This window comes from Nelusetta ayraudi, unplaced genomic scaffold, assembly GCF_046127955.1.
Source record: "Nelusetta ayraudi isolate G7.1 ecotype Tasmania unplaced genomic scaffold, CSIRO-AGI_Nayr_v1 ptg000006l, whole genome shotgun sequence".
Taxonomy (NCBI): domain Eukaryota; kingdom Metazoa; phylum Chordata; class Actinopteri; order Tetraodontiformes; family Monacanthidae; genus Nelusetta; species Nelusetta ayraudi.
In genome coordinates this window covers 4,841,686-4,865,462 of record NW_027466056.1, presented here as the reverse complement: position 1 = coordinate 4,865,462, position 23,777 = coordinate 4,841,686, and the positions used below count along the sequence as shown (strand labels likewise).

The 23,777-nt window shown below is 48.8% G+C and overlaps 4 protein-coding genes across 11 annotated transcripts; 3 read left to right on the top strand and 1 right to left on the bottom strand.

Moving 5' to 3' along the window:
• The first annotated feature begins 214 nt into the window (after positions 1-214).
• On the top strand, positions 215-5,590 carry cnppd1 (cyclin Pas1/PHO80 domain containing 1). The gene is made up of 8 exons (XM_076016915.1): positions 215-509; positions 1,189-1,291; positions 1,372-1,453; positions 1,563-1,683; positions 1,857-1,985; positions 2,089-2,150; positions 2,276-2,393; positions 3,721-5,590. Exons 1-8 carry the CDS (start codon positions 447-449, stop codon positions 4,339-4,341), a joined length of 1,299 nt encoding a protein of 432 aa, XP_075873030.1. The 5' UTR covers positions 215-446; the 3' UTR covers positions 4,342-5,590.
• A 940-nt stretch (positions 5,591-6,530) lies between these two features.
• On the top strand, positions 6,531-11,649 carry prkag3a (protein kinase, AMP-activated, gamma 3a non-catalytic subunit). 7 transcript variants are annotated; one of them, XR_012925747.1, is made up of 13 exons: positions 6,550-6,666; positions 6,771-6,810; positions 6,907-7,007; positions 7,107-7,188; positions 7,258-7,316; positions 8,337-8,382; positions 8,484-8,538; positions 8,910-9,036; positions 9,127-9,292; positions 9,383-9,420; positions 9,929-10,075; positions 10,150-10,346; positions 10,592-11,649. XR_012925747.1 is itself a non-coding variant. In XM_076016643.1 (13 exons), exons 1-13 carry the CDS (start codon positions 6,646-6,648, stop codon positions 10,630-10,632), a joined length of 1,017 nt encoding a protein of 338 aa, XP_075872758.1. In that variant the 5' UTR covers positions 6,550-6,645; the 3' UTR covers positions 10,633-11,649. The 7 variants fall into 7 exon arrangements, 4 of the variants coding, with proteins under 4 accessions (XP_075872749.1, XP_075872758.1, XP_075872742.1 ...); XR_012925746.1 differs by having other exon boundaries at positions 8,337-8,397; XM_076016643.1 differs by having other exon boundaries at positions 10,150-10,243.
• Positions 11,650-11,813: 164 nt separating this feature from the next.
• On the top strand, positions 11,814-20,756 carry retreg2 (reticulophagy regulator family member 2). Of its 2 annotated transcripts, none has more exons than XM_076016589.1 (9): positions 11,814-12,208; positions 13,331-13,434; positions 14,642-14,672; positions 14,907-15,036; positions 15,756-15,840; positions 15,949-16,086; positions 16,251-16,339; positions 16,654-16,789; positions 17,982-20,756. In XM_076016589.1, the coding sequence occupies exons 1-9, from the start codon at positions 11,952-11,954 to the stop codon at positions 18,815-18,817; spliced, it is 1,806 nt and encodes a 601-aa protein (XP_075872704.1). In that variant the 5' UTR covers positions 11,814-11,951; the 3' UTR covers positions 18,818-20,756. The 2 variants fall into 2 exon arrangements, with proteins under 2 accessions (XP_075872704.1, XP_075872715.1); XM_076016600.1 differs by lacking the exon at positions 11,814-12,208 and adding an exon at positions 12,808-12,830.
• mdh1b (malate dehydrogenase 1B, NAD (soluble)) lies at positions 20,207-23,766 on the bottom strand. The gene is made up of 9 exons (XM_076016614.1): positions 23,545-23,766; positions 23,349-23,461; positions 23,101-23,235; positions 22,878-23,020; positions 22,274-22,803; positions 21,994-22,135; positions 21,650-21,825; positions 21,060-21,199; positions 20,207-20,969 (listed from the first exon to the last, which is right to left on the bottom strand). Exons 1-9 carry the CDS (start codon positions 23,564-23,566, stop codon positions 20,913-20,915), a joined length of 1,458 nt encoding a protein of 485 aa, XP_075872729.1. The 5' UTR covers positions 23,567-23,766; the 3' UTR covers positions 20,207-20,912.
• Between the last annotated feature and the right edge of the window lie 11 nt (positions 23,767-23,777).

Genomic DNA, 23,777 nt, shown 5'->3' with positions numbered 1-23,777 from the left:
CTATTACTTCACAACTTATCTTGCTCTTGTGCCGTAGTTCCTACTTTCTTATTCTATTGTCCTCCCCCCGGCCAACTGCTCCCCCTGCTGTAACTTTAAAGTATTTCCTTTAATCTTGCGTAAATTTGCTACGCGGTTCGCTTCTTCCGAGCATTAAAATGTTCTCTCCAAACGAGCCGCCTTGAAAACATCAGAGCGACAAATGGACTGTGGAGTCGACGGCGGTTGCGTAACTTTTCGCTAGAGCGCCCCCTCTCGTCGTGTCTCGGAACAAGAAAGAGCGGGGGGCGCGGTAAAAACAAGGTGGCTTGTGTCGTCACAGATTATCTCGGCCGTGTTGTGTTAGCCGAGCTCGACTAGCCACCAGCCAGACAGCCAAGCGGGGCGGGACGGCCAGGCCGCAACAGTCGTTTTTTCTTTTCTTTTCAGCTCGGCGTTTTGTAGCAATGGATTTCGACGCCTTGTTTAACGAAAAGACGTTTCAGTTCTCGGACTTCCAGGAATTCACGGTATGTTTACACGGGAACGGACATTTAACGCCGCTTCAGGCTCAAGTCAACACACTCCGGAAGCTAATGCTAAGCTGGCGCTTCGCCGTTCAGGTTGACGTTGGCGGCTGTCGCCAAATTGGATGTGTGGCTCGCAAGTCAGCGCGTAAAGTTGGCTGACCTTGAGTTATCAACGGGGTAATTTGTCCCGAATCTCACAACCGTGCCGTTTGATAAGCAGCACGTGGGATTGGCTGCTGTCTTTGGCTTATTAGCCAATAGCTAACAAAGTCGATGTCATTAAAGTTGAGGACACGGTGTTCGCTGGGTTTTTACCATTACGTCATTCTTTTAAAAACGCCGTTTCTGTCCATTAAAACGTGTTATGGTTATTTTACACTTTCATTGTTTCCTACACAATTCCATGTGTGTTCATACGTAGTTTTGATTCCTTCAGTGAGAAACTGTAACATCAATAGCAACGAGAATGAAAAAGAAAATACATAAGTAGGGTGTGTCCAAACTTTTGACCAGTAGTGTAACTCTGTAAAATTCTACGTAATTTGCACTTTTATGACGTGTGTTTATTACTGCGTTTCGTCTGTCACCCCCGTCAAAATAACTGCGCCGTTAGAAAGAAACCACAGCCGGTGGTGTAGCGTTTGGCTGTCGCCTGTTGCTAATGTCGCTGTGTTCACAGTTTCTCCCTGGACATCAGAGGTTATCGAAACGAGTGAGAAAACGACTGTACTACGGCCTGGACCAGGACGTGTCTTTGGATGCCCTTTCCTGTCCCGTGACAGGTGAGCTTTGTCCCCCACAACTCGCACTCTGCGGCTGTGATAACGCTGTTTTGTTGATCACGTGTGTTTCCCACTTGCAGACATTGCAGTTGAATTCTTCCATAAGTCCGCGCCGAGCCCCATCCGTAAGCTCCACAAGAAATACGCTGCACATGTGTCCAGGTTGGTGCAGTTGCACGCTGCAGATTTGTGCAGATCGCAGGATGTTTAACCTGGTATATCCAGAGCGGAAAGTGTTTTTTATTCGTTTGCATGTGTTTCACCCCTGCAGGGAGGCATGTATCTCTCCATGCGCCATGATGCTGGCTCTGGTTTACATTGAACGGCTCCGACACAGAAACCCTGAATACCTCCAGAAGATCTCTTCCTCTGACCTTTTCCTGATCTCCATGGTATGTGCACGCTGGTTCATAGGTCATTCTAAATGCGTCTTGCGTTATTTCTAGTGTGCCGGCTGCCCTCCTGACAATGGGCCCCTGACACCGTTGACTTTTCCTTCGCTGCCAGAGCACCTTGTGTGCTTTTCTTAAGCCGACGTGTTTTTTTTCCTTCTTGTTTGGGTTAGATGGTCGCCAGCAAGTACCTGTACGACGAAGGTGAGGAGGAGGAGGTTTTCAACGATGAGTGGGGAGCAGCGGGGAAGCTGGATGTCAAAACTGTCAACAACCTGGAGATGAACTTCTTGAACGCCATTGTAAGTGTGTTTTTTATTTTGTTTTGTTTTAATTATTATTGCATACATTGCGGTGCAGTTTACATTGTAAGATGGAATTTCCTGTTTCTGTTTTATCTTGCAGGAGTGGAGCCTCTTCACGGACGCAAAGGACTTTTTTGACATACTAAGTCAACTGGAAACCAGGTGGGCGTTTGTCTGTGTTATGCTGGAGTAAAATGACGTCTGCTGGCACTATTTTATGAGTCAACTCAACCTGCATCTGCTCACGAAAACGCTGGTGGTAAAAATGCTGCTTGTGCGTCTCCCAGCATTGCCGAGCGGCAGGGGATGAAACGTGGCTGGTTCACCTACACCGACCTCTGCGTCCTGATGGAGCACTCGGCGTGGAGTCAAGCTCTGACCGCCATCTACCAGCACTTTACCAAGGTGAGAAGGAGTTGAAGGTTGATCTGCAACCATTTATATACACTGCCAGTCAAGGGTTTGGACACACTTCTGATTGAATGGTTTGTCTTTCATTTTCATGACTATTTACATTGTAGATTGTCACTCAAAGCATCAAGACTATGAATGAACACATATGGAATATGGTTTCAATAAAAAAAAAAAGTGTGAAATGACTAATAATAACAACTTTTGTATTTTAGATGCCTTCAGACTTTAGACCCTTCAGATAAAATATAAACATGGGGCTGCAAAAGTCGGGATACAGTTATGAAAGCAACCCAATGATCTGCGTTCAACACCAAGTGCAGACGACGCCCTGCGTTTCATTTCTGTGGGTTCTGGATGAATGCCCGTGCGACCGTCAGTGCATTCTCTGGCGTACCGTTATTGGTCGACCACCCTTTGGTGCGTCGTGGTTACTTCCTGTATGCTCAAACTTGTCACGTAGTTGATAAATTATGAGCCTCGGAGGCGTTGCAAAGGTTTCTCTCCATCGCTCTTTTACACGCTCACTATTGTGTCTCTGCCTTCCAGTATTGCTTTAAAATCAATTTGCGCTGCTCGTCATTCAAATTATTAGCCATGGTTAACTTGCCGTTTTATCTGCAAAGAAGATATAAGGTGATATAGAAGTAGAGGCATTTTTATTAGTTATGATAAATGGTTATGATTAATGACACCAAAAAAGATTTTTTTAAAATGAGGCCAACTAATTTAATATGCTATTGATTCTGATGAATGAAGAATCATGACACTAATGCGCTGCTACTGTTTACCTACTTTTGCACCCCCCCTGTATAACGGAACATATTTAGGCATTTAACATTTGATTATTTTGCCACATTAATCCACATATCTTGCTCATATATTCGATGTCTTCAGTATCTACAGTAGTACAAGTAGTAAAGATAAAGAAGAAACAGGTGCGTCCAGACTTTGGACTGGTCGTGTGAGTTGAATGACGGCAATGCATTTTATTAGGAACAGGAATCTAACGCCGTGTTCATCCTGCAAGACCTTGCAACAGTGGTGTGATGATCAGGGAACGATCATAAATTGAACCCTTTCTATTTTTTGGCCCTTATGACCCCGAAGCTGTGAGAGGAAGGGGAGCAGCTCGCTCCTCTTCATGTTGTTCAAGTAATGAACACCTACTGTACACTTTGACTTGCCAGCTGTTCCAAGGTGTCGCACCGGGCCTCTCGCGTTTCACTTCTCGCTGCTTCTCACGACAGCGAGACGAAATCACATAAAAGTCAAACTTCAACTCCCTGTCTTTATCCCCACCCCCCTCCCCCCTCCTCAGATTTCCTGCATGCTCGGCCTCATCTACCTGACCGGCGTGGCCGGTCTCATCGCCACCAGCGCCGTGCTGCACCAGCTCGGCCAATCCAGATGCGGACCCCCGCTGACTCCGCCCCTGACCGACGTCGGCCACGCCCACCGGCTCCCCGCCGACACCTCCCGCCTGAACCCGGAAGCCCCGCCCTCGGCCCAGGACCTGCGCCGTTGCGTCCTGACCAACCAGAGCCTGAGCTGCCGGACGGACTCGGTGGACGCCGGCCAATCGCGTCGCTCGCCGTCGCCGGTGTCTCAGACTTCGCTGCTGTGCCTCTGGGGTTCGCTCCTGGCCTCCGTGGGTGGCGGGCGTCCCGAGGCCGACGCGGAGTCAGAGGCTGAGCAACGCAGCCGCTGTCCCGCCTCCTACCTGGCGTCGCTCCCCTCCCCACAGTGCCAGAACGGCAACACCTCGGCCTCGGCTCGCCCTCAGCACCTCGCACCCCGCCTGACTGCCAGCCTCTACGGAGGCGTGGAGCAGAGTCTGAACTCATGCCTGCGCGTGTTTTCGCCCCTCAGACTGGGACTCTGCCGCCCCGAGTCGCTGCTGCACGTGGACAAGGGCCAGGCGCTGCTCATGCCCGGCTAAGAGGCGGAAGTCTACCGCACGGAATCCCCGGAAACCCAAACCATCACTTTATCAAATCACGCTCATCAGTTCGCTCCTCCACGTCCCTGAAAGTTACTTGAGCTTCACTACTGCAAAAAAAAAAAGTAGTGAGTTTTTAGTTTTCATACTACTTGCTTTGCTCCTCAGCGCAGAGGGGGATTTTTTGCGGCCGTCAGGTCGATTTGATGTGTTTTCGAAACGTTTGGGAAGTCGCAGTTTGAAGGTGCAGACCTAAGTCATGGTGGTGGGGGTGAGAGAAACCGTTCCGTCAGGTTACCAGATTAATAATAATGTGTCAATACTTCTGAATGAAGAGTTTGTTGGAGTGAAACCGCATTGCTTGCAGCCATTAGTGAATTGTTAAGCTAATAAGGCGTCCGAAGCCGAGCGCTGACAGTCGCCTGCTTGCTTCTGCTTCGTAAGAAATGTTGGGCGGCCGTGGCTTTTTGTTTCCCGACGCGTGCACAGTTGGAAGACTATCGCAACCCCAAAAGGTCTGAGAGTTGAAGATAAATGTCTCTCGGCTAAAAAGGGAGTCAACCAGTTTACTTTGGCGACGCGCCGGCCTTCCCAGCGCTGCTTCCCGTCTCTGTATTTATTTTTACGCATCTGATATTGGTCATCCAGTTCTCTCACGCAGCAAGCACTGAGTTTAGTATCACTGTATATCACTTTTCGTGTTACTGAGAAAGTTTGAACCCATCCCTCTGTTAACTGCAAAAACACCGCTCCTCTCATTCAAGCATTTTGGGTTTTTTTCTGTTATTTTGTTGGTTGGGATGCAGATTTTGAGTTGACTTGTATAACAGGGTGTTGTTCCGCCAAAAGTGAGCTTGTTTTCCAGCCTAAAAAGGGATGAAGGTCTGCGAGGATGGCGAGGCTTTATGGGGTTTGCTTGACTTCTTGTTTTTGGAACAAACCAAATTTTCACCCATTTAAGGCGAAAAGGCCCATCCCCCAACCCGCTTTTTTTTTTTTTTTCTATTGTCGCATAATCCCAAAGGAACATGTAAATGTCTCGTGTACATACTCGGGACAGGATTTTCTCCCCGGGAGGTTTGTCTCGTTACCAGACATCAGACATTACTCCTGTCTGTCGGGAAAAAAACTAACTTTTGTACACTTTGAAGCACAACATCTGAACATTTTGTACATGTTTTAGAATGCAAAATCTTGCACAATGTGTAGAAAGGAAAACGGCTCATAATAAAATGCTTTTCTTACCTGACTTTATGTGGATTATTATCAATACCAACATTGATATTTATTGAAGAAGAATCTTCCTCCAGATATGACGGTGGACCTTTTGATATGGACCCAAACCAGTTTTGCTTCAACCTGAGTGTGTATCAAGCAAAACTTAATAAATACTGTACAGTAAATAACGTAATATTGCACACATGCAAAATTTAATTTCAAATTAAAAATTTATTTGCAACCTTACGATTTAAATTTCAACCGTAACCTTTTTCCACGGGCTAATAACACACTTAAAAATAAAATAACCAAGTAAACCAATCTAGTCATAATAATATCCTTCAATGAACGTCCCGTCCTAATTGACGCACCAAAATACCAGCAGAGCGTTCAGGGATTTGTAGTATTTGTGGTATTAGCGGTTCATGTGCTGTAATAGCAGCTCGAGCAGTGATTTTGAATTCCCTCGTGGGCCACATATAATGATGCTGCGGGCCAGAGTTTGACACCTCTGACTTGGCGGGCTGTCGAGACCTCTGCTGAATGCGGCCGCTGGCATTTCATCAAGGCGGGACAGGATTTTTGTCTCTGGAACGATCGTTTCCCCCGTCAAATCAAATCAGCTGTTGTGTGTTTGGACTTTCCTTCCCCTCAGCTCTTCTTCAGTGGTTCGCGGGTCCAAAAATGGCACTGGAACACGATCCAGCAGACATAAAAAAAAAAAAAAAAAATCAAGTGCGCTCAAAAGACAAAGTGATGACTGCCTGTTATCATAAAGCACACTGACAGTTGTTTATCCTTGGCTGAAGCAAAGTGCCCCCCCGCACCCCCAAATTCCCTCTCCCCACCAAAGTAGGACCCTGGGCCAACCCCCCCCCCCGACCACACACACACACACACACACACACACACACACACACACATATGCACCCCTCCCAGTTGCATACCACTCAGAAGCTCCTAATATAGACCCCTACTGCTCCACAGGAACAGGGGCAACAAACCGAAGTGGAGTCACCAGCGGTTGCGAGGAGGCTGCTGAAAAGTGGATTATCTGTTTTTAATGGACGCGCGGCGACGACAACAATGGAGCCCCACTTGAAGGTGGTATGTTGTTTTGTTATTGGAGGAAGTTGGCGCTGGTCCTGGTGCTGCCGGTGCTGGTGTTTTGGATGAGGTCATGTGGAGACTGTCTGTTCGCTGTGCCGTAGGTGTCCTTCTCCAAGAAGAGGCCGCAGACGCAGAAACAAGGTGCGTGGCGTGTGTGTTGTGTGTCTTGTCTGTGCTCTCCCGTGCCGTTCGTTGTCGCTCGCTGCTCACCGTCGGGGAAACGATATCCCCACGCAGAGGCCGACGCCACGGTCTACATGAACTTCATGAAGAGCCACTGCTGCTACGACGCCATTCCAACCAGCTGTAAACTGGTCATATTTGATACCACGCTGCAAGTGAGTCCCGTGTGAACCCTCACAACTTTTAAAAACTAAAACAAAATGATTTTTCTTTCATTTTTTCTGCCCCCCCCCCCCCTCCCCCCACCCCCCGAGGTGAAAAAGGCCTTCTTTGCGCTGGTTGCAAACGGCTTGAGGGCTGCACCGCTGTGGGACAACAAGTCGCAGAGGTTTGTGGGTGAGTAGGTGGATTAACCACATAGCAACAAATCAGCCACGACAATGTAAATCCTCCCTCCTTCCGCAGGCATGCTGACCATCACAGATTTCATCAACATCCTGCACTGCTATTACAAGTCTCCCTTGGTGAGCATGATTGTTTTCCAACAACTCACACTGGTTTTGTGGACAGTGTTGGGGACAAACATGTAATGTTGGTATGTCGTTTAATCACAAACTAAGCATCATTGTAATCCATTACATTACTGGAAAAAATCAAACTGCAGTTCCTTTCGGAAATGTTCATGATTACAATTTTTTGTTACATCTGGTCAACTTTAACAAAAAAGGCTGAACTTTGTGTTTTAGGATTTAATTTTAGTTGCTTTGCACGGTTTCCTCTTGGTTGTTGATGTTGTTGACCTCCAAGATGTTCACGTTGAACCTCATGACTGATCTGGCATTTCACATCTGTTTTGAGTACTGCTGGAAGCTCAACACTGTCAGGTCTAAACAGTCGAGAACATTTATTCATTCATTTTCTATACCTGCTTCTTCCTGAGCTCAGGGTCACGGGGGTCTGCTGGAGCCTCTCCCAGCTGTCTTAGGGCGAAGGCAGGGTGACACTCTGGACAAGTCGCCAGTTCATCGCAGGGCCCCATAGAGACAAACAAGCATTCACACTCACATGCACACCTACGGACAATTTAGAGTGTTCAATTGACCTCACATGCATGTTTTTGGAGTGTGGGAGGAAGCCGGAGAACCCGGAGAGAACCCACGCAGACACAGGGAGAACATGCAGACTCCACACAGAAAGGTCCCAGGCCCGGGCCCCAGAATCGAACCCACGACCTTCTTGCTGTGATGCGGCAGCGCTAACCACTGCGCCACCGTGTTCCATTCCATCCAGTGTTGCATTATTTTGATAAAGTCATTGAAATCGTGACATTGTAACGAGGGTAACTTGTTGTAAACAATTTGCAAAGCCATCTTGCCAACACTGACTCATCGATGTGTCGCCATGCAGACAGAAAAGGTTTACCAGATGTAATTTTTGTGTTTCTTTGTGTGTTTGTTTGTTTGTTTTTTTTGGGGGGCGGGGCCTGCTCTTTCCCTTCCCACGTAGCGTCATAACCTGACACTGGAGTTTCCCCCCCTTTCAAGGTCCAAATGTACGAGCTGGAGAACCACAAGATTGAGACATGGAGAGGTGACTCATTTCAAAGTAAAGTGCGGGCGGCGGCGGCGGCGTTGCCAGGCGGCGATCGCCACCTGATCCCGCCCCGACTCAAGCTCTCCCTTTCTGTCCAGATGTCTATCTGCAGTGCGCCAGTCGTTTCCTCATCAGCATTTCTCCAGAGGCCAGGTGACCTTTCCCAATGTTTCGCAACCGTTGACGATTGCTTTCGCCTCTGGCCAACCAGCCAGCATCTCCTTCTAGTGATGGTCAATAACATATGTTTCAAATTCGATACGATAATCAATATTTTTGGGGTTGATATTGCGGTATACGACTACAAAAAATTAAAAACAATTGAAGAAAATGTTTGAGCCATAAAATTTGCAGTGGGCTTTGGTGTGTTACAGTAGGCACTGCAGCTGTGGTCAAAAATAAAAACATGTATTGATATTTTCTTAAAATTATTGGTACAAAATTTGACTCTGATTAGTGATCAATATATCGATAAAAAATGTCGATATGCACATAACTATCTCCTTGTGCCCCGATCCCTTCAGCCTCTTTGAAGCCATCTACTCCTTACTCAAGCACAAGATACACCGGCTGCCCGTCATCGACCCCGTGTCCGGCAACGTCTTGCACATTCTGACCCACAAGAGGATCCTCAAGTTCCTCCACATATTCGTAAGAGAGAAACCTCCTCTGAGCGGGTCCAAGTGGGTCCGTCATCAATTCCAAATCCTTCGTCTATTCACGTTGTGTCCCCGTCGACAGGGGAAGAGGGTTCCCAAGCCCGCCTTCGTCTGGAAGCAGATCCAGGAGCTCGGAATCGGAACTTTCAGGGACATCGCCGTTGTCCGCCAAACGCAAACGCTCCAGGATGCACTTTCCATTTTCGTGGACAGGCGAGTGTCTGCGCTGCCTGTAGTGGATGAGGAAGGTGGGTCCTGAAAATACACCAAATTCAAGTGCCAGTCCCAGGTCCAGTTCTGGTGTAAGAGCGTGTTGCGGTGACTCCCTCTGTTCACAGGCAAAGTGGTGTCTCTCTACTCGCGCTTCGACGTGATTGTAAGTATTAGAGCCATTGCACTGATTTTGTTCATAAACTGTAATTATTGTTATTATAAATAATATTGTGTTATATCTTTGAAATCATAAATGAAACTAAGTTCGACTTTAACTTTAGTATGATTTATGAAGTGCTCCCTTGCCTGCCATATAGAGGAGCAAGAGACAGGTGTGTGGGTTTTTTGACTAATTAAACAAGGCAGAGCCATATTGGCTCACGATAGCTCTGTTTTTGTTTGTTCTGTTGCCGAACTTGAACTCAAGATTAAGTTTACACAAACACTTTAACGTGAATTTAAATAAAATCGTGACAGTCAGAAAGGCGATGTATGTTTCTATGAGCGCGTCAGCACCGCAGGTGTCCCCTGCATGAAGAAGGGTGGCTGCCCACGGAAACGCCGCCACAGTAAGTGTGCGACGCCGTTCTCTCAGATCTAGGAGGGGGTGCGACGTTCTTCGCGTGTCAATTCCGTGCACCCTAACGCCCTCGCCGTCCGCTCCGCCGCAGAACCTCGCCGCCCAGAAGACCTACAACAACCTGGACATGACCATGGAGGAGGCCTCCCGCAGGCGCATGTGTTTCATCGAGGGCGTGATCAAGTGCTACCCCGACGAAACCTTGGATACCGTCATAGACCGCATCGTCAAAGCTGAGGTAGAGCGGGTAGGCGCCGGGTAGGTTCAGAGACCCCCGGGGCGTTACATTCACAATTCTCTCGTCTCGCCCAGGTCCATCGGCTGGTCCTGGTGGACAGGGCTGACATAGTGAGGGGCATCATCTCTCTGTCTGACCTGCTGCAGGCCATGGTCTTGACACCTGCAGGTATTGAAGCCCTTTTCTCGTAGCACCATCATGGGAAAAAGGGCTCCACATTCCTCCTTAACTACCTGGGGTAGACTTGACTCCTGGCCATGTACCCAGCCAGGTAGGCCCCCTGGAGCCTTTCATCCCACCCCACCCCACCCCAAAAAAATGTCTTCAACGCCCCCACCCCCGCCAACTCCACTCTGTCGTGTTGTTCCCAGTCTCCAGACTTGTCTTCAAATCCACCAGTTGTGCCTGCACCACCTCCCCCGCTTGCGCTTTTCGTCTGTTTGTTTTTGCCTTGCATTAGTAGTTCAGCGCACCCCCTGCAGTATTTGCTAAGTCATTCTCACTCCTGTCTTTCAGAAATCAACTTTGAGAAGAGCGAGCTCGAGGCAGGAAACTGACAGATTCACCCTCGTGCGCTGCTGTTTCACGTAAAGACGTCTTCTGTGACGTTCAAGGAACAGTGGTGGGGGCAACGAGGGGGGGCGGGGGGGTGAAGGGGTTTGATCACATGGTGATTTGTAAAAGTGTCCATATTGGCTTGCAGAGGATCAAAAGGGTCGACATGTTTACTGAAAACCTGTTTATTTCTTTATTTAAAAATGTGCATCTGCACTTCGTGTTGATTACGGCTACCTTTGCATTTCCGTCACTGTGCAGCACACGGACTGTGGCGACAGTGTGCTTTTATAATGATGAACTGAAAACAGCAGTCGTCGGCAACGTGTCAAAGCCAAACTGTTTGGAATTGGGCCTTCTTCTCACACGAGAAAGCACGTGACTATAGTCTTTTCCTTCATTGATTATGTCTATGTCCTCAACCGTGACGGGCCGTGTGATCCACCCGCCCATCTGTGTCATTGGAACGTCAGGTTCCCATTCGTCTTTTAGAATGTAGTCGCAGGTTTAAAGGGATTTCAAAGTAAAATACCATTCGGCTCGATTTATGCCGATTGGTAAATTTAGGCTGCAATTGTTATGGTACTATCCGTGTAAATTTCGTTCGTTTGTTGTTTTATTTGTAAAATAAATTTTACAAATACAGTCTTAAAGCTGTGGTCACTTTTTTATTGGCAATTAGCTTTTCAAAAACTATGCATTTACAGACAAGTAGCCTCTATGTCAGCAAAATGTTAGCTCTTTATTATATTACTACTCATCAAATATATATATTTTTTAAAACTGCGTTTACACCAGTGTTTCTCAAAGTGGGTGACGGGGCCCCCCTCGGGGGTGCTGAGTCATGTAGTGGGAGTTGTGAAACATGAGGTGAGGTTTGCTGTTGTTTATTTGCACAACATTAATTACTAAGGGAAAAGTGAACTGAATGTTGAAAGTTATTTGCACAACAGAAATTACTAAAACAGTTGAGAGGAATGTTATTTTGTAATGTTGTTTCAATAAAGTTGAAAACAGCCCATTTTGTCACCATTTTGTCAGGGTGGGGTTTTTCTTCCTCCAAAGGGGCGCATGACAGAGGGAGCCTGAGAACCACTGGTTTACACCAATAGTTCTACAGTTAGGGTTTCAAAGTCACAAAGAGCTCAGCCCCTCGAAAATGTTGCGTAACAGAGGCCGGGGGTGGCAGTAACATTTTACTTTGAAAGCTCAAACCGGAAGCTCAACAATTCCAGCCTTTCAACCCTTGACGCCTTTCGCCTTGCCCGCATACCCCGTGATATCCAAAACAACATAACAAAGTAGGGGGGGAGAAACAAACATGGCGAGCGGTGAGGAGGCACGAAGACGCCCCTCGGTAACCTCGGCGTCGTCGGTGGGCCTGGAGGCTCTCTTCCCGGCGGGGACCGCGGAGCAGGTCGGCGGGGACGCCAACCCGGAGCTCGTCCGCCTGCGGGAGCGTCTTCAGGGCTGGCTAGCGCCGTACGAGCCGCTGCTGCTGCGGCTTCAGCGGCTGCTGGTGTGGGAGAGGCCGCTGTACAGCATCACCGTCGCGCTGACACTCAACACTTTATTCTGGTAGGACTTGGGAGTTCGCATGTAACGTTAAACCGCCCTCCCTCCCCTTCAACTTTTTCGTTTGCCTATTTTTTTTTTAATGTGACGCAAACATCGTCGACCACTCACCGACCGAACAGCTATTCCGAGGGAATGTCAAGATAAGTTAGCTAATCCTCCCCGCGCGCGCTCACACACACGTCTTTAGCGACGATGCTAACCGAGTTTAAAGTCGCTTTCGCGACACCACAGCTCGGACAGCGTGCGTTTTAACGTCACTGTGGTCGTAACACTCGGGCGCTGGTGGATTCAGCTAACCGCTCGGGTCAGTCGGTTGCTTGCTTCCTTCGGAGTTGGCTGCTCCTGTCCTGCCTTTCAACCGAGCTCGAATCATGTAAACACTCGTGTCATGCCGTGTGGCTCAGGGCCTTTGCTATAGTGTTGTGGTCAAGACCGCACCAACCGAGACCAAGACATTATCAAGAGTAGAGAGTATCGATACCAAGCAAAAGACATTTAGGGTTCAAGACAAGACCGAGTCTTTATGTATGAAAGATAACAACAAAACAGAAGAAAATGACCGGTATCTTTCATAAATTCAAGTTTGCGTCTAAATCAAACAGCAAATTCTCTTTTCAGCAAGGTATCTTTTAATATTTTTCATTCACATTTTTGCTGCATTGCTCACTATTTAGAACCGTTTTTAAAATAACAGCTTTGCTTCATGAAATAATAATTAAAAATAAATAAATAGATGAACTAGTAATAAAGGAGGCAGGGTGTCACTCTGGGTGTCACAAACGGCGTAAAACGGCAGCAGCTGGATTCTTTTCCGTTATTATCGTGTCATTGCAGTGTTGGCTGAGTGTTGACTGGTCATGATAAAAAAAAAAAAAAAATCCCCAGCCCGCCCAGTCCGAGACAAGACCGAATAAAGATGCCTTCGAGTCCGAGGCAAGACAGAGACCCTTAAAAAGTGGTATGGAGAGAGTGCTACAAGGCTACTTTGCTAAGTAGCCAACCCAGCTGCCGAGCATGATCCCAGAACAAGACAGTGATATGACATCCCTTCTTGGAAAGCACTCAGTTGTTTGTGTGACTGGGATAAATTAGCCGTATTGACTTGTGTGTCCTCCTCCCCAGGCTGCTGTCCTCCACCTCCCTGCGGCCTTTGTTCCTGCTCAGCGTGTCCCTGCTGGGGCTCATGCTGCTGGAGAGATGGAAGCCCAAGTTGCCTATAATTACTGGTAAGTCCTGCGGGGCGGGGTTGGGGGGGGTCATGCTGAGTGTGTTGTGACAGGTTGTCAGACCTGATTCCCCAGGGTCAGTCGTGAGCTGCCACCGGGACAATGGTTCTCCATTTCAACTCGACACCCACGCCTTCCATGAAGAGACGAGGCGATGGAAGTTCTTGCAAAGAGCGTTCAGTCAGTCGGCTGTTGCTGTGAACTCAAGACCTGCGGCTAGCAGGCAGCCGGCCGGGTTTTAGTCGTAACTGATAGGCATTCTGGGAAGAGGTTTTGTGAGGTTTGTGTCTTTTCCTGCTTCTGAAGCCGTGACGGAAAGATTACAAAACTACTTCAAAACGTCACAGCTACATTGTATTAACGTTAAGCAGCCTCCCCGGGCCCCAGCCGCTGCTACTGCTGCTGCTGCAACGCTGTTTCTTAGCGTTTGCAATCCTGCATGTTATCAAACACAAGCTGCCTTTCCATTAGCCCTAGAATTGCACAAATCCTGAATATCACAATGCAAAACTGGGCATGGAAACACCTAAACTTGGTAAAACCTCTCAAATGTGGCTAAAAGGTTTGGATGCTCTCGTGAGGAGGTTTTTCAGACATATCCATATAGAGGAATATCGCAAAAGTGTCATGGAAAAACGTGACATACGGGGTCACGTGACCAGTTCACTTCAAGTGAAAATGGCGCGTTATGATTGGACGGAGTAGGAGACGGAATATTTTTTACAAGTAATCAAAGAGAAAAATATAACAACCATTCTTGACAGCAAACCACATCGAAATGCAGATTTATACAAGAACTTTTTTTTACCTCCATCCTCAAAGTTGGAGTCTGGCGGGACGAGATTTTACGAGAATTACGGCTGATGCGCTTCACACCATTCAATGGAAACACCTGCAAATCACAATTGTACTTTGTCGAAATTTTATAAATATCGCCTTTACTTTGCGAAAAACTGTCATGGACACTGAGCTACAGCCTCACATTGTGGCAAAGTTGCTCCTGGCAAACTGTCTGCAATCACCTTCTCAGCCCTCTCTGACCCGACGCTAATGAAAAAAATCCACCGTTTCATTTCATGTGTTTGTCACAAACACAGTCTTGCGTCATGACCTGCATGTAATTGTGTGTTTTCTCTCTCTCTCTCTCTCTCTCTCTCTCTCTCTCTCTCTCTCTCTCTCTCTCCCTCTCTCTCCCGTCTGGCTACAGTTCAACCGGCTGAGGCTCAACCCGTCCCGAGGTGCGTAGCGTTTGCGCCGCAAATTACACTGAATTTGTTGCCATGACTTTACCCTGTGTCATGGTTTGGAGAAGGGAGGGTGTGCTCTGTTTGATTAGAAGTGTGAGGCCTGTCTTTTAAGATTTTATGACACGTTTGCAGCCGCGTCCGAGGCGCTAGTTGCCGGTCAGCTTCGTCCGCGGAAGTGTTTCCGTCTTGCGTGTTGAATGTTCTTCCACGTCGTCCCGTGCGCAGCGACACGATGGCGGCGGAGCAGCGCCTGCTGAGCGTCCCCGAGCTCAGCCACCACCTGGCTGAGAGCTACCAGACCTGCTGCCTCTACCTGCAGGAGATGCTGCAGTACAAGCAACAGAACCACGGCAAGGTACGGGCCAAACAGGAAGTAGACTACCAGTCAAAAATTTGGACACACCTGTTTGTTCTTTTTCTTTACTGCTTTCTACACTGTAGATACTGAAGACATCAAATATTTGATCAAGATATGAGGATTAATGTGGCAAAAGGAAAGAAATGTCTAAATATGCGATGTTCTGTATATTTTATATGAAGGGTGGCTGTTCTAGATCATCTAAAATATAGAACTTGTTTGAGTTATGTCACACTTTCTTGTTGAATAAATATTCAATATGTGTTTCATAGTTTTGATGGCTTGAGTGACAATCTACAATGTCAGTAGTCATGAAAATGAAAGAAAAGCCGTTGAATCCAATGAAGTCCAAAGTGTTGGTGTAGATCTTTCAAAAAAAAAGTAGCGAGAGAGAAAAAAAAACTCTTTTCCAGCCATGACTGAAAGTTACTGGAATTTTTCCAGTTCAAATATGCGATCAGACACGGCCCTGGATGTGCTTGTATAACCTCCCAGCTGACTCGACCTTCAGGCCGTCTGTCATCTGCCCTCATAACCTGCTGTAAGCGTCACATTAGAGGCAATTAAAGGCACTTCCCTTTAATAAAAGGCAGACGGGCTGCAGGTATTTCCACGGTGTTCTCCCCCCCCCCGCCCCCCCCGGTTATAAAATCTGGGAATACATGGAAGGGGGTTTTCACCCTAAACTCTTGTTCCTGCTTTTTTTTTTCCCTCAGTTCTGCGCGATGATGTGCAGCGGCTGCTCCGTGCTCGCTGTGGTCGGACATTACGTGCCGGGGATCATGATCTCTTACATCATAGGTAAATTCTGCAGGATGGAACCGATCCGTCGGTCAGTCGGGAAGATTGTCGGATAAAGAGGCTGATTATGCCTACTCACTCCCCCCCACCCCCACCCCCTCCCTCCAGTGCTCAGCGTGCTGCTGTGGCCGCTGGTGGTCTACCACGAGCTGATCCAGCGGATGTACACGGGCCTGGAGCCCATCCTGATGAAGCTGGACTACAGCATGAAGGGAGAGACGGAGCACCGCAAGCACGACAAGCGGAGTGAGTGAGGGTGGCTCCAATGCGGAGTTTCGCATCCAAATTTGTGTACATTTCATGCAATGGCGCAGAAAGGTTTTGAGATTTTGTCAATGCAAGCGAGCGGAGACCCCGCTTCACTCCTCGTTGGTCGGTGGCTGAGAGCGTGCACGTGTCCCTTTGTGCAGAGGTGAAGAAGGAGGCGGAGGAAGGGGACGAGCCCAGAGCGGAGACGGAGAGCGAGAGCGAGGAGGAGCTGTCCTGTTTCGCACCAACGGTACGCATGGAAAATGAATTTTAAAGACGGACGTTTCTGCCCGTGTGCGTTTCATGTTTGCGAGCCTTTGCTCAGCACCAACCGAGCAGCGAGTGATCCTGCTGTGCAGCACCGATGACTCGCTCCCTCAGTTATTTTAGTGGGAATGTCAGCGGTGCGAGGCCGAGTGACGAGTACCGCCGCATTCCAGCGCCACGTCGCACTCTGTCACTTTTGGACGACGTGTTTGGAATGCGGGCCGGGGCGGGGCCTGACCTGATGAAAGTAGCCCACGCTAACGACGGAATTCTCTGATTGGTCCCCTCGGCCCCCAGGTGGACGTGAAGACCACCGCCCTGGCCATGGCCATCACCGACTCGGAGCTGTCCGACGAGGAGGCGTCCATCCTGGAGAGCGGCGGCTTCTCGGTGTCCCGGGCCACCACGCCGCAGCTCACCGACCTGTCGGAAGGTAAACCTGTGCCGACCGCCGCCCCTGACCGGGGGAGGGCGGGGTTCCTTTTGGTAAACATCCTGAGCTACGTGACATTCCTGCTGTTGTTTTTCCCTTGTAGTCACATGTAAAGCTTACATCCACGCCAAAACATGTCTGATTTTGCAGCCTGCAGGAATTCAAAACACCGTCCATGCGTTGAAGTCAGTGCTGCATCTGCTGGGCTGCCAGATCACGATCAGGCCCAGAACATTTCAGGAATCAGCGTTGAATGTTGAATGATCAAGAGTTGAATGTTTTCATGGAGTCGCCATCAGCTGGCTAAAGTCACTTTTCCCTTCCCTCCTGCTGCTGAAGTCAAACAAAAGTTGGAATGTTGCTGCAAAGATATAAGCTGTGTATCAGACTACGTGAAAAAAAACAAAAAAACAAAATAAATGTCAGGAATGTCACCTAGCTCAGGATTGGAATGGCCTCCATTCCCAGCTGGAATTATCAGAGCTCAACACTTTATCTGTCTTTAAACAAGCAAACAGTAAAAGACAGCGGAAATCCCACAAACAAAGTTCTCTTTACTTAAATTGTTACTGTGAAAATTTGCTCCCGTGGTTTTTTTTTTTTCTTCTGGCTGTTCTGGCTTTTCTGTTTCGCTGGGTTTCACTCTTGCAAAAGAGGTCGTGACCTCAGTGCTTTTTTCTAACTACACTACCAGTCAAAGGTTTGGACACACCTTCCCATGGAGTTTTTCTTGCCGATAGATACTGAATACATTGAATATATGAGCAAGATATTTTTAATTATGCAGCAAAGAAAAACATGTTCAATAATGTGCTCTTAGTGACAGGTGGCTATTTTGAAGAATTTAAATATAAAACGTGTTTCAGTTATTTTACAATTTTGTTGTTTCCTCCATAACTCCATGTGTGTTCATAGTAGTGTTGATGCCTTCAGTGAGAAACTGCAATGTCAATAGTCATGAGAATGAAAGAAAGACATTAAGTTCAGAGGGCGTGTCCACACTATTGACTAGTAGTGTAAATAAAGGTTAATTAAAAGTTTGACTCGGCAAACGTTTATTAACTGTATGACAAGTTTAGTTTGGGAGTCGTCCGTCTTGTTGCGCATTATTTTTCGCAAACCGGACGAATTGAGAAGCGTTGTTGTTGTTGTTTTTGTTGTTGTTTTCATGAACGTCTCCTTCCTGCGACAGATCTGGACCAGCAGAGTTTCCACAGTGACCCGGAGGAGCCCTACATGAAGGACCTCCCCGAGTTCCCGTCAGTGGAGGAGTTCCCGTCCATCGAGCCGGGCCTGCTTCACTTCCCGCTGCGGCTCTCGGCCCCTGTGGCGGCGGCCCCCCCGGCAGAGGAGGAGGGTGTGGGTGTGGGTGCGGGGGAGGCGGTGGAGGAGGAGCTGCTGAGCCCAGCCAGCCTCCTCATCCAGCACCTGGCGTCCCCGCTGCACTTTGTGAACACGCACTTCAACGGGCACGGACGGCCACCGGGTGGCGAGGCCGTGGAGGAGGCGGCGGTGGCGGCAGTGGTGGCGGCGGCGGCGGCCCAGGACGCTCAGCGCTCCCTGGAGGCGCTGAGCGAGGAGATTGTGAGCACGGCCATCTCCACCGTGGTGCAGAACACTCTGTCGGCCCTGCTGGGCGCCGGCGAGGAGCCCTCACTGGCAGAGTTCCTGCCCGCCGAGACCCCGCCCGGCCCGCTCGACCCCGCCTCCACGCCGCCCGACGAGGACGAGCCGGTGGTGAGGGAGGGCGGCGGGGAGGACACGCTGCTGGCACCGGCCGACGAGGAGGACGACGAAGAGAAGGACGACGAGAAGGAGGATGAGAAGGAAGAGGAGAAGGAGGACGAGAAGGAAGAAGAGGAGGAGGAAGATGAGGATGAGGAGGAAGAGGAGGAGGAGGACTTTGAGCTGCTGGACCAAAGTGAACTGGAGCTGCTGGACGAGGGGCGGGGTCTCGGCGCTGACGGACAGGCGGTGGGCGGAACCCCGGAGACGCCCCCGTCGTCTCAGGACCAGTCGCAGTCGTAGCTCGCCCTTCATTTTTACTTTTGAACCCTCCGGCCCGCCCCCCGCTCCTCCACTTCCTGCCGTGTCCTTGTTTTTATTTGTACATTGCAACATGGCATCCACAGTTAAAGCTATGTACAAAACGTCTATCAGTGAGTTCAGGTCTCGTCCAGATAGTGCCCCTTGTGGCAACCGTGGGGATCATAAGGGTTCACCAGATCAGCTACCGCCCTGCTGCACTGCTGGTGCCACATGTCTTGCCAGCAGTGGATTTAAATTTTCTTGGGGCTCCTCAGCCTGTTGTCAGGTCAGGTCGGTTTCCAGGGACGATGCAAATCGACCCCTTCCATGAATACACATTGCGCGACAGTATTTCCTCCCCCAGAGGGGTTTCTCCCGTCCAATAGGATTCAGCCAAACCCACAGACGGCTCCACTTAGTCCAACACTGTGTCACTTTGTACTTTTATTTTTTTTAACGGAATTGGAAGGAGGCCCACTTTGAAAAACCACTGATCTCGCCACATCAGGTCCTGCATCCCCGTCACTGAAGTTGATATTTACAGTCGATGCAACACTTAATATATGCTATAAATTATTTAATCCGGTGGCTCTTTGGTCGTGATAGTAGTTTGGGTCCAGGGAGGAAGTCGGGGGTTGAAGTCTCATTACATTATTAGGTGGATTCGGATGTGTCATCGGTCTTTTGCCCCCCCCCCCCGTGGTTGTAGTTCAGGCAGGAAACCCACACGAGAGTCCCTCCTTCCGCTCATTGCACGATAATCGTCGGCTTTTGATTCTCTCCCTTTTTAATTTTTTCGTTTGTTTGTTTTGTTATGATGGCGAGAATCGGGCTTCCCGTGGCTTGCGACCCAGTTCTCAGCACATGTATAGTCGTCACTGGGATTTTTACCAATTAGGCTCCTCAGTGCCATGACAAGTCCGTGCATGCCATGCATCACACTGATGTCTTGAGGGCTTTGGTTGCCCCTCCTCCGCCCCCCGCCCCCCTGAAGGTGTTTCCGCTCCTGGTTACTTTTGCGTCTTTTTCTTTTCCTGACGAAGAGGTTCTCAAATATTTCAAGAAAGGAAAGAAATGCGTTTAGAATTCAAGAAAAAAAAATGGATATTGGGTAGTGCGCAGATTCTGCAAACAGTCAGCTGATGAACCTGGAAACGTAAATGTTTGCAGTTGGCGGGTTCAAGGTCCGAGGGGCTGATTCAGCTCCACTAAACCGCTCCGCCAGCCGGGAGCTGCCGGGACCTGCCGGGACCTCGGGCTCCTCCCAGCGCCGTCTTCGTGCTTCGTACTCGTACTAACCCTTCCTCCTCCTCCTCCTCCTCCTCCTCCTCCTCCTCCTCCCTCCCTCCTCCTCCTCCAGCCAGCGCCTCCCTGTGTATAGTGTAGAGATGCTTTCCAAAATAACTGTATATTCTGCATGTAAAAAAAAACGGCACTATGTTCGATTGTTCCTGTCAGCCGGCAGCAGTACTGCACACTTTGTGAGTTTAAATAAGACAAAGAAAAAAAAACTATTTGAATGTTTCAGGTGAAATGAGCCAATTTAATCCAGTCAATTCAACACTTTAATGACCAGCCAGGCAGGGGATTGTTAACAGTTTTGGTGTGCGCTCATGTCATAAAGTAACCCATGTGTACAGGGAAACCGATGTAAAGAAAGATATTAACAAAAAACTAGTTTGTGTATTCTGGTAGTGTGTTACACGCTTTAAAAACATGTTGCATCTGAAATTATATTAAAAAGAAAAGGTCAACTGTACAATTTTGAGACGAAGAAAAAAAAAGGAATATATTTTCTAATTTCTCCTTTTTCCATAAAGCGCTCTGTTTGGTCTTTTACATCTGGAAACGGCGACGGCCTGAAGCGCCTCGTGTCACGGAGGTCCAACTTGGATGGCAACTCCTCATGTGAAAGAATAAAAGAGCAAACTGAATCAAACTCCCGAGGTGTTGCTGCGCACGTTTTGTGTGGAAAGTTTGGGTGAGTCAAATTGAGGTTGGTCGCAGGTGGAGGTAAGACCAGACGAATGCTGTTTAATAGAAGAACCAACACAGCAGGCAGCCTTTTTAAAAAGGAACATGTTACATTATGTCATCAGCTATCTTCCGTGTCCTCGGTCCTCTTCGTATCTTCAGATGCAAGTTCTTTTTCCTGAGAAAGAAAGAAAAAACAAAAATGTCAAAAAATCTTTCATGCAAAACATCTTAACAGTTGTTTTGGTGCTCTATGCCGCCGACGTACCTCCGCGATCTCGCTGGCCAGAAGCTGCAGCCTGTCCTCCAGCTCCTCTTTGACGGTCACACGCTTGAACACAGACCATTCTCCATCCTTGAAGGTGACGGGCACCGAGAAGACGATGCCCTCCGGGAGATCGAAGTGCCCTGACACGAGGGAGGATACCCGAGACGATCGCACGTGAACCGTCATCCATCCATCCATCCATTTTCATTACCCTCCTCTTCCTGATCTCAGGGTCACTGGGCTCTGCTGGAGCCGAGCCCAGCTGTCATAGGGTGCAGGCAGCACCCATTGCAGAGCCACATAGACACAAACAAAGACAAACAACCATTTGCACTCACACACACACCTACGGTCAATTTCAAGCTTCCAATTGACCCCACATGCGTATATTTGGACTGTGGGAGGAAGCAGGAGAACCTGGAGAGAACCAACGCAGACACAAGGAGGCCATGCAAACTCCAGGCCCGGAATCACACCCACAGCCTCCTTCCTGTGAGGCGGCAGTGCTAATCACCGTGCGACCACGTGGCCCTGAACCATCATCCTCTGGGTTAAAATTGAGGATTTCTTTTCGATTGGTCGCGCATTACCTGAGCACATCACGCCCAACGAAAAGACCTCGTCCGGGTGACAGAGGCCGTTCCAGGCCTTCAGGATGGTGAGGATCCCGTTGGTGGACGACATGGCGGCGGCTCGAGAAGTCTTGGATGCCAAGGTTGCGCGCTGGCTGCGTACCAAGTCTGGAAAGTCTGTTTCCAACCATTCCCTGGAAAAAGAGAAGCCCCGAGGTTTTACCAGGACCGTGACCCAGAGTGCAGGAGTGAGCAGGTATAGAATACGGATGGATGGACGGCGACATTCTGCTTGTTCAGCTATCAAAAACGTCCAGCAGAGGGCAGCGTATCTGTGTCGTGAGATAAGTCAGGAGACGAACCTTTCATGAATGATCTTCAGGACCGGTTGAGAAAAGAAAGAGGGTCCGCTGATGGCGCCGTCGCAGTTGTAGACCTTGGCCCTCTGCAGGTCGACGTAAAAACTGCTGCTCACGTTCCCCCACACGATGACGTCGGTGACGTCTGGAGCAGAGAGAATAATAAAAAAGTGATGCCCATGGGGTATCTTTCATAGCCCTTGCTGATCAGTTTGTTCGTATTCCGGGCAGATTCTGTTTTGACATTGTTCCGTTTTGGTTTGCACCCACTCTGAGGGTTCACCTGAAGTTTTCACGTCCAGCTTCTTGGCGAGGACGGCCCGGGCTTCATTCTCCAGCTGGGTGGATACGGCAACGAAGCGGCTACTGTCGACGGTCGGCGCGTTCTCCAGCAGGAGCGAGCACGCCAGGTTGGCATACGAGTCCGGGGCCACGATCACCTTCACCTCCTTGCTGGCGCCCTCGTCGATCATGCGCCCGTACTCCCTGTAGCGCTCCGAGATCCTCCTCACCTTCCTCTTCTCCACGTCCTCCTCGTCTTCGTCCTCCTCTTCTGGACCGCTGCTGTCGGAGGGGGCGTCGTCCAGCAGGATGACGATGTCTGCTTTCTGGAAGGCCCGCTGCACGTCCGAGTGAACGATCACCTGATGGAGACGAGGGAACGCCAGCTCTTCAGTGTCCCTCTTCAGCTGCTGGAGGTCCTCCTCGCTCCCGTCCAGGTCCAGCAGGTGGAGGCTGATGAGGGAAACGCTGGGGAGCGCCTCACCCGAGAGCAGGTTTGGGATCAGGAAGAGACATTTTGGGCTCAGGGCGCTGGAAATGGAGTACAAAATAAAAGTCAAGGCCTTAAACATGTTAAATGTGGATTTTGGGTTTTTCTGATCGACCTTCCAATCAGCATGTGAAGGGGATTGATGAGGCTCGCCCGCTGCCTTTGCTCTTCCAAGAAGGTCATCTTGGCCTCAAGGTTCTCCGCCGCAATGCTCCGCATTTCTTCCTCGCTCATGTCCGATGTGATGTCGTAGTAGTCCTACGCATTGAATTCAAATTCAGTCTACATCCCCGGGGGCGGGGGGGATCGAACACAGCTAGCAATGAGTCACGGCCTACCTGGCAGTGCTCCAGGAATTCACTGAAGCCACCCAAGAGCATACCTTTCCCACCTTGGTCCACCAGTTCCCTCCAGACCAAAGGGGAATCTTTGTGTTTCCAGCCATTTTTTCTACAAGTGGCCTCCAGCCATTGCTGCCAAGGATCAACAAAAGCTTGTTTACTCGAGCCCATAAATGAGGACTTTGTGAAAATCACACACAAAAAAAAGATAGAAATATGTTGCACAATTGAATAGTAAGTAGGACCTTCCATTCATCTGGGAGAATGGACATCTTGTGGATCTGGAAGTTTGGCAGACAACACTCCAATCTGTCTGCCAACAGCTCAGCTTTGGCATAAACTGGACAGTCTGTTCTGCCTGTAATGAGAAATAAAACTAAGGCCCGTTATTTATTACAAATTTAAATGTTTCAGTATGAGGCGAGAGGGAAAACACAATACCAGCAAGGACAAATTTTGCCATTTTTGTCAGAAAGTTGTCATTGGTTGCCAAGCATGGAGTAAAGCACACCCTCACATGAAACAAACAAAAAAGAAATATTAGAGTAACAATTGAATTAAAACAAAACAAAACACAATTCCCTATTTCCAATATAAATTCCAACTTTGATCTTGGAATTCGGACTTAATTCTCAGAATTGCACAAATTTCGGGAGACAGAGAGAAGTTGCCAA

Coding starts and splice junctions, on each gene's coding strand:
- cnppd1 (XM_076016915.1), top strand. CDS start 447: ATGGATTTCGACGCCTTGTTTAACGAAAAGACGTTTCAGTTCTCGGAC. Junction 1,454..1,562: donor TACGCTGCACATGTGTCCAG/GTTGGTGCAGTT, acceptor TCACCCCTGCAG/GGAGGCATGTATCTCTCCAT. Junction 1,684..1,856: donor ACCTTTTCCTGATCTCCATG/GTATGTGCACGC, acceptor TGTTTGGGTTAG/ATGGTCGCCAGCAAGTACCT.
- prkag3a (XM_076016627.1), top strand. CDS start 6,646: ATGGAGCCCCACTTGAAGGTG. Junction 6,811..6,906: donor GCCGCAGACGCAGAAACAAG/GTGCGTGGCGTG, acceptor ATCCCCACGCAG/AGGCCGACGCCACGGTCTAC. Junction 9,293..9,382: donor GCCTGTAGTGGATGAGGAAG/GTGGGTCCTGAA, acceptor CTCTGTTCACAG/GCAAAGTGGTGTCTCTCTAC.
- retreg2 (XM_076016589.1), top strand. CDS start 11,952: ATGGCGAGCGGTGAGGAGGCACGAAGACGCCCCTCGGTAACCTCGGCG. Junction 13,435..14,641: donor CAAGTTGCCTATAATTACTG/GTAAGTCCTGCG, acceptor GTCTGGCTACAG/TTCAACCGGCTGAGGCTCAA. Junction 14,673..14,906: donor GAGGCTCAACCCGTCCCGAG/GTGCGTAGCGTT, acceptor TCCCGTGCGCAG/CGACACGATGGCGGCGGAGC.
- mdh1b (XM_076016614.1), bottom strand. CDS start 23,566: ATGGCAAAATTTGTCCTTGCTG. Junction 23,462..23,544: donor GGCAAAATTTGTCCTTGCTG/GTATTGTGTTTT, acceptor TTCTCATTACAG/GCAGAACAGACTGTCCAGTT. Junction 22,136..22,273: donor GCTGGACGTGAAAACTTCAG/GTGAACCCTCAG, acceptor TCTCTGCTCCAG/ACGTCACCGACGTCATCGTG.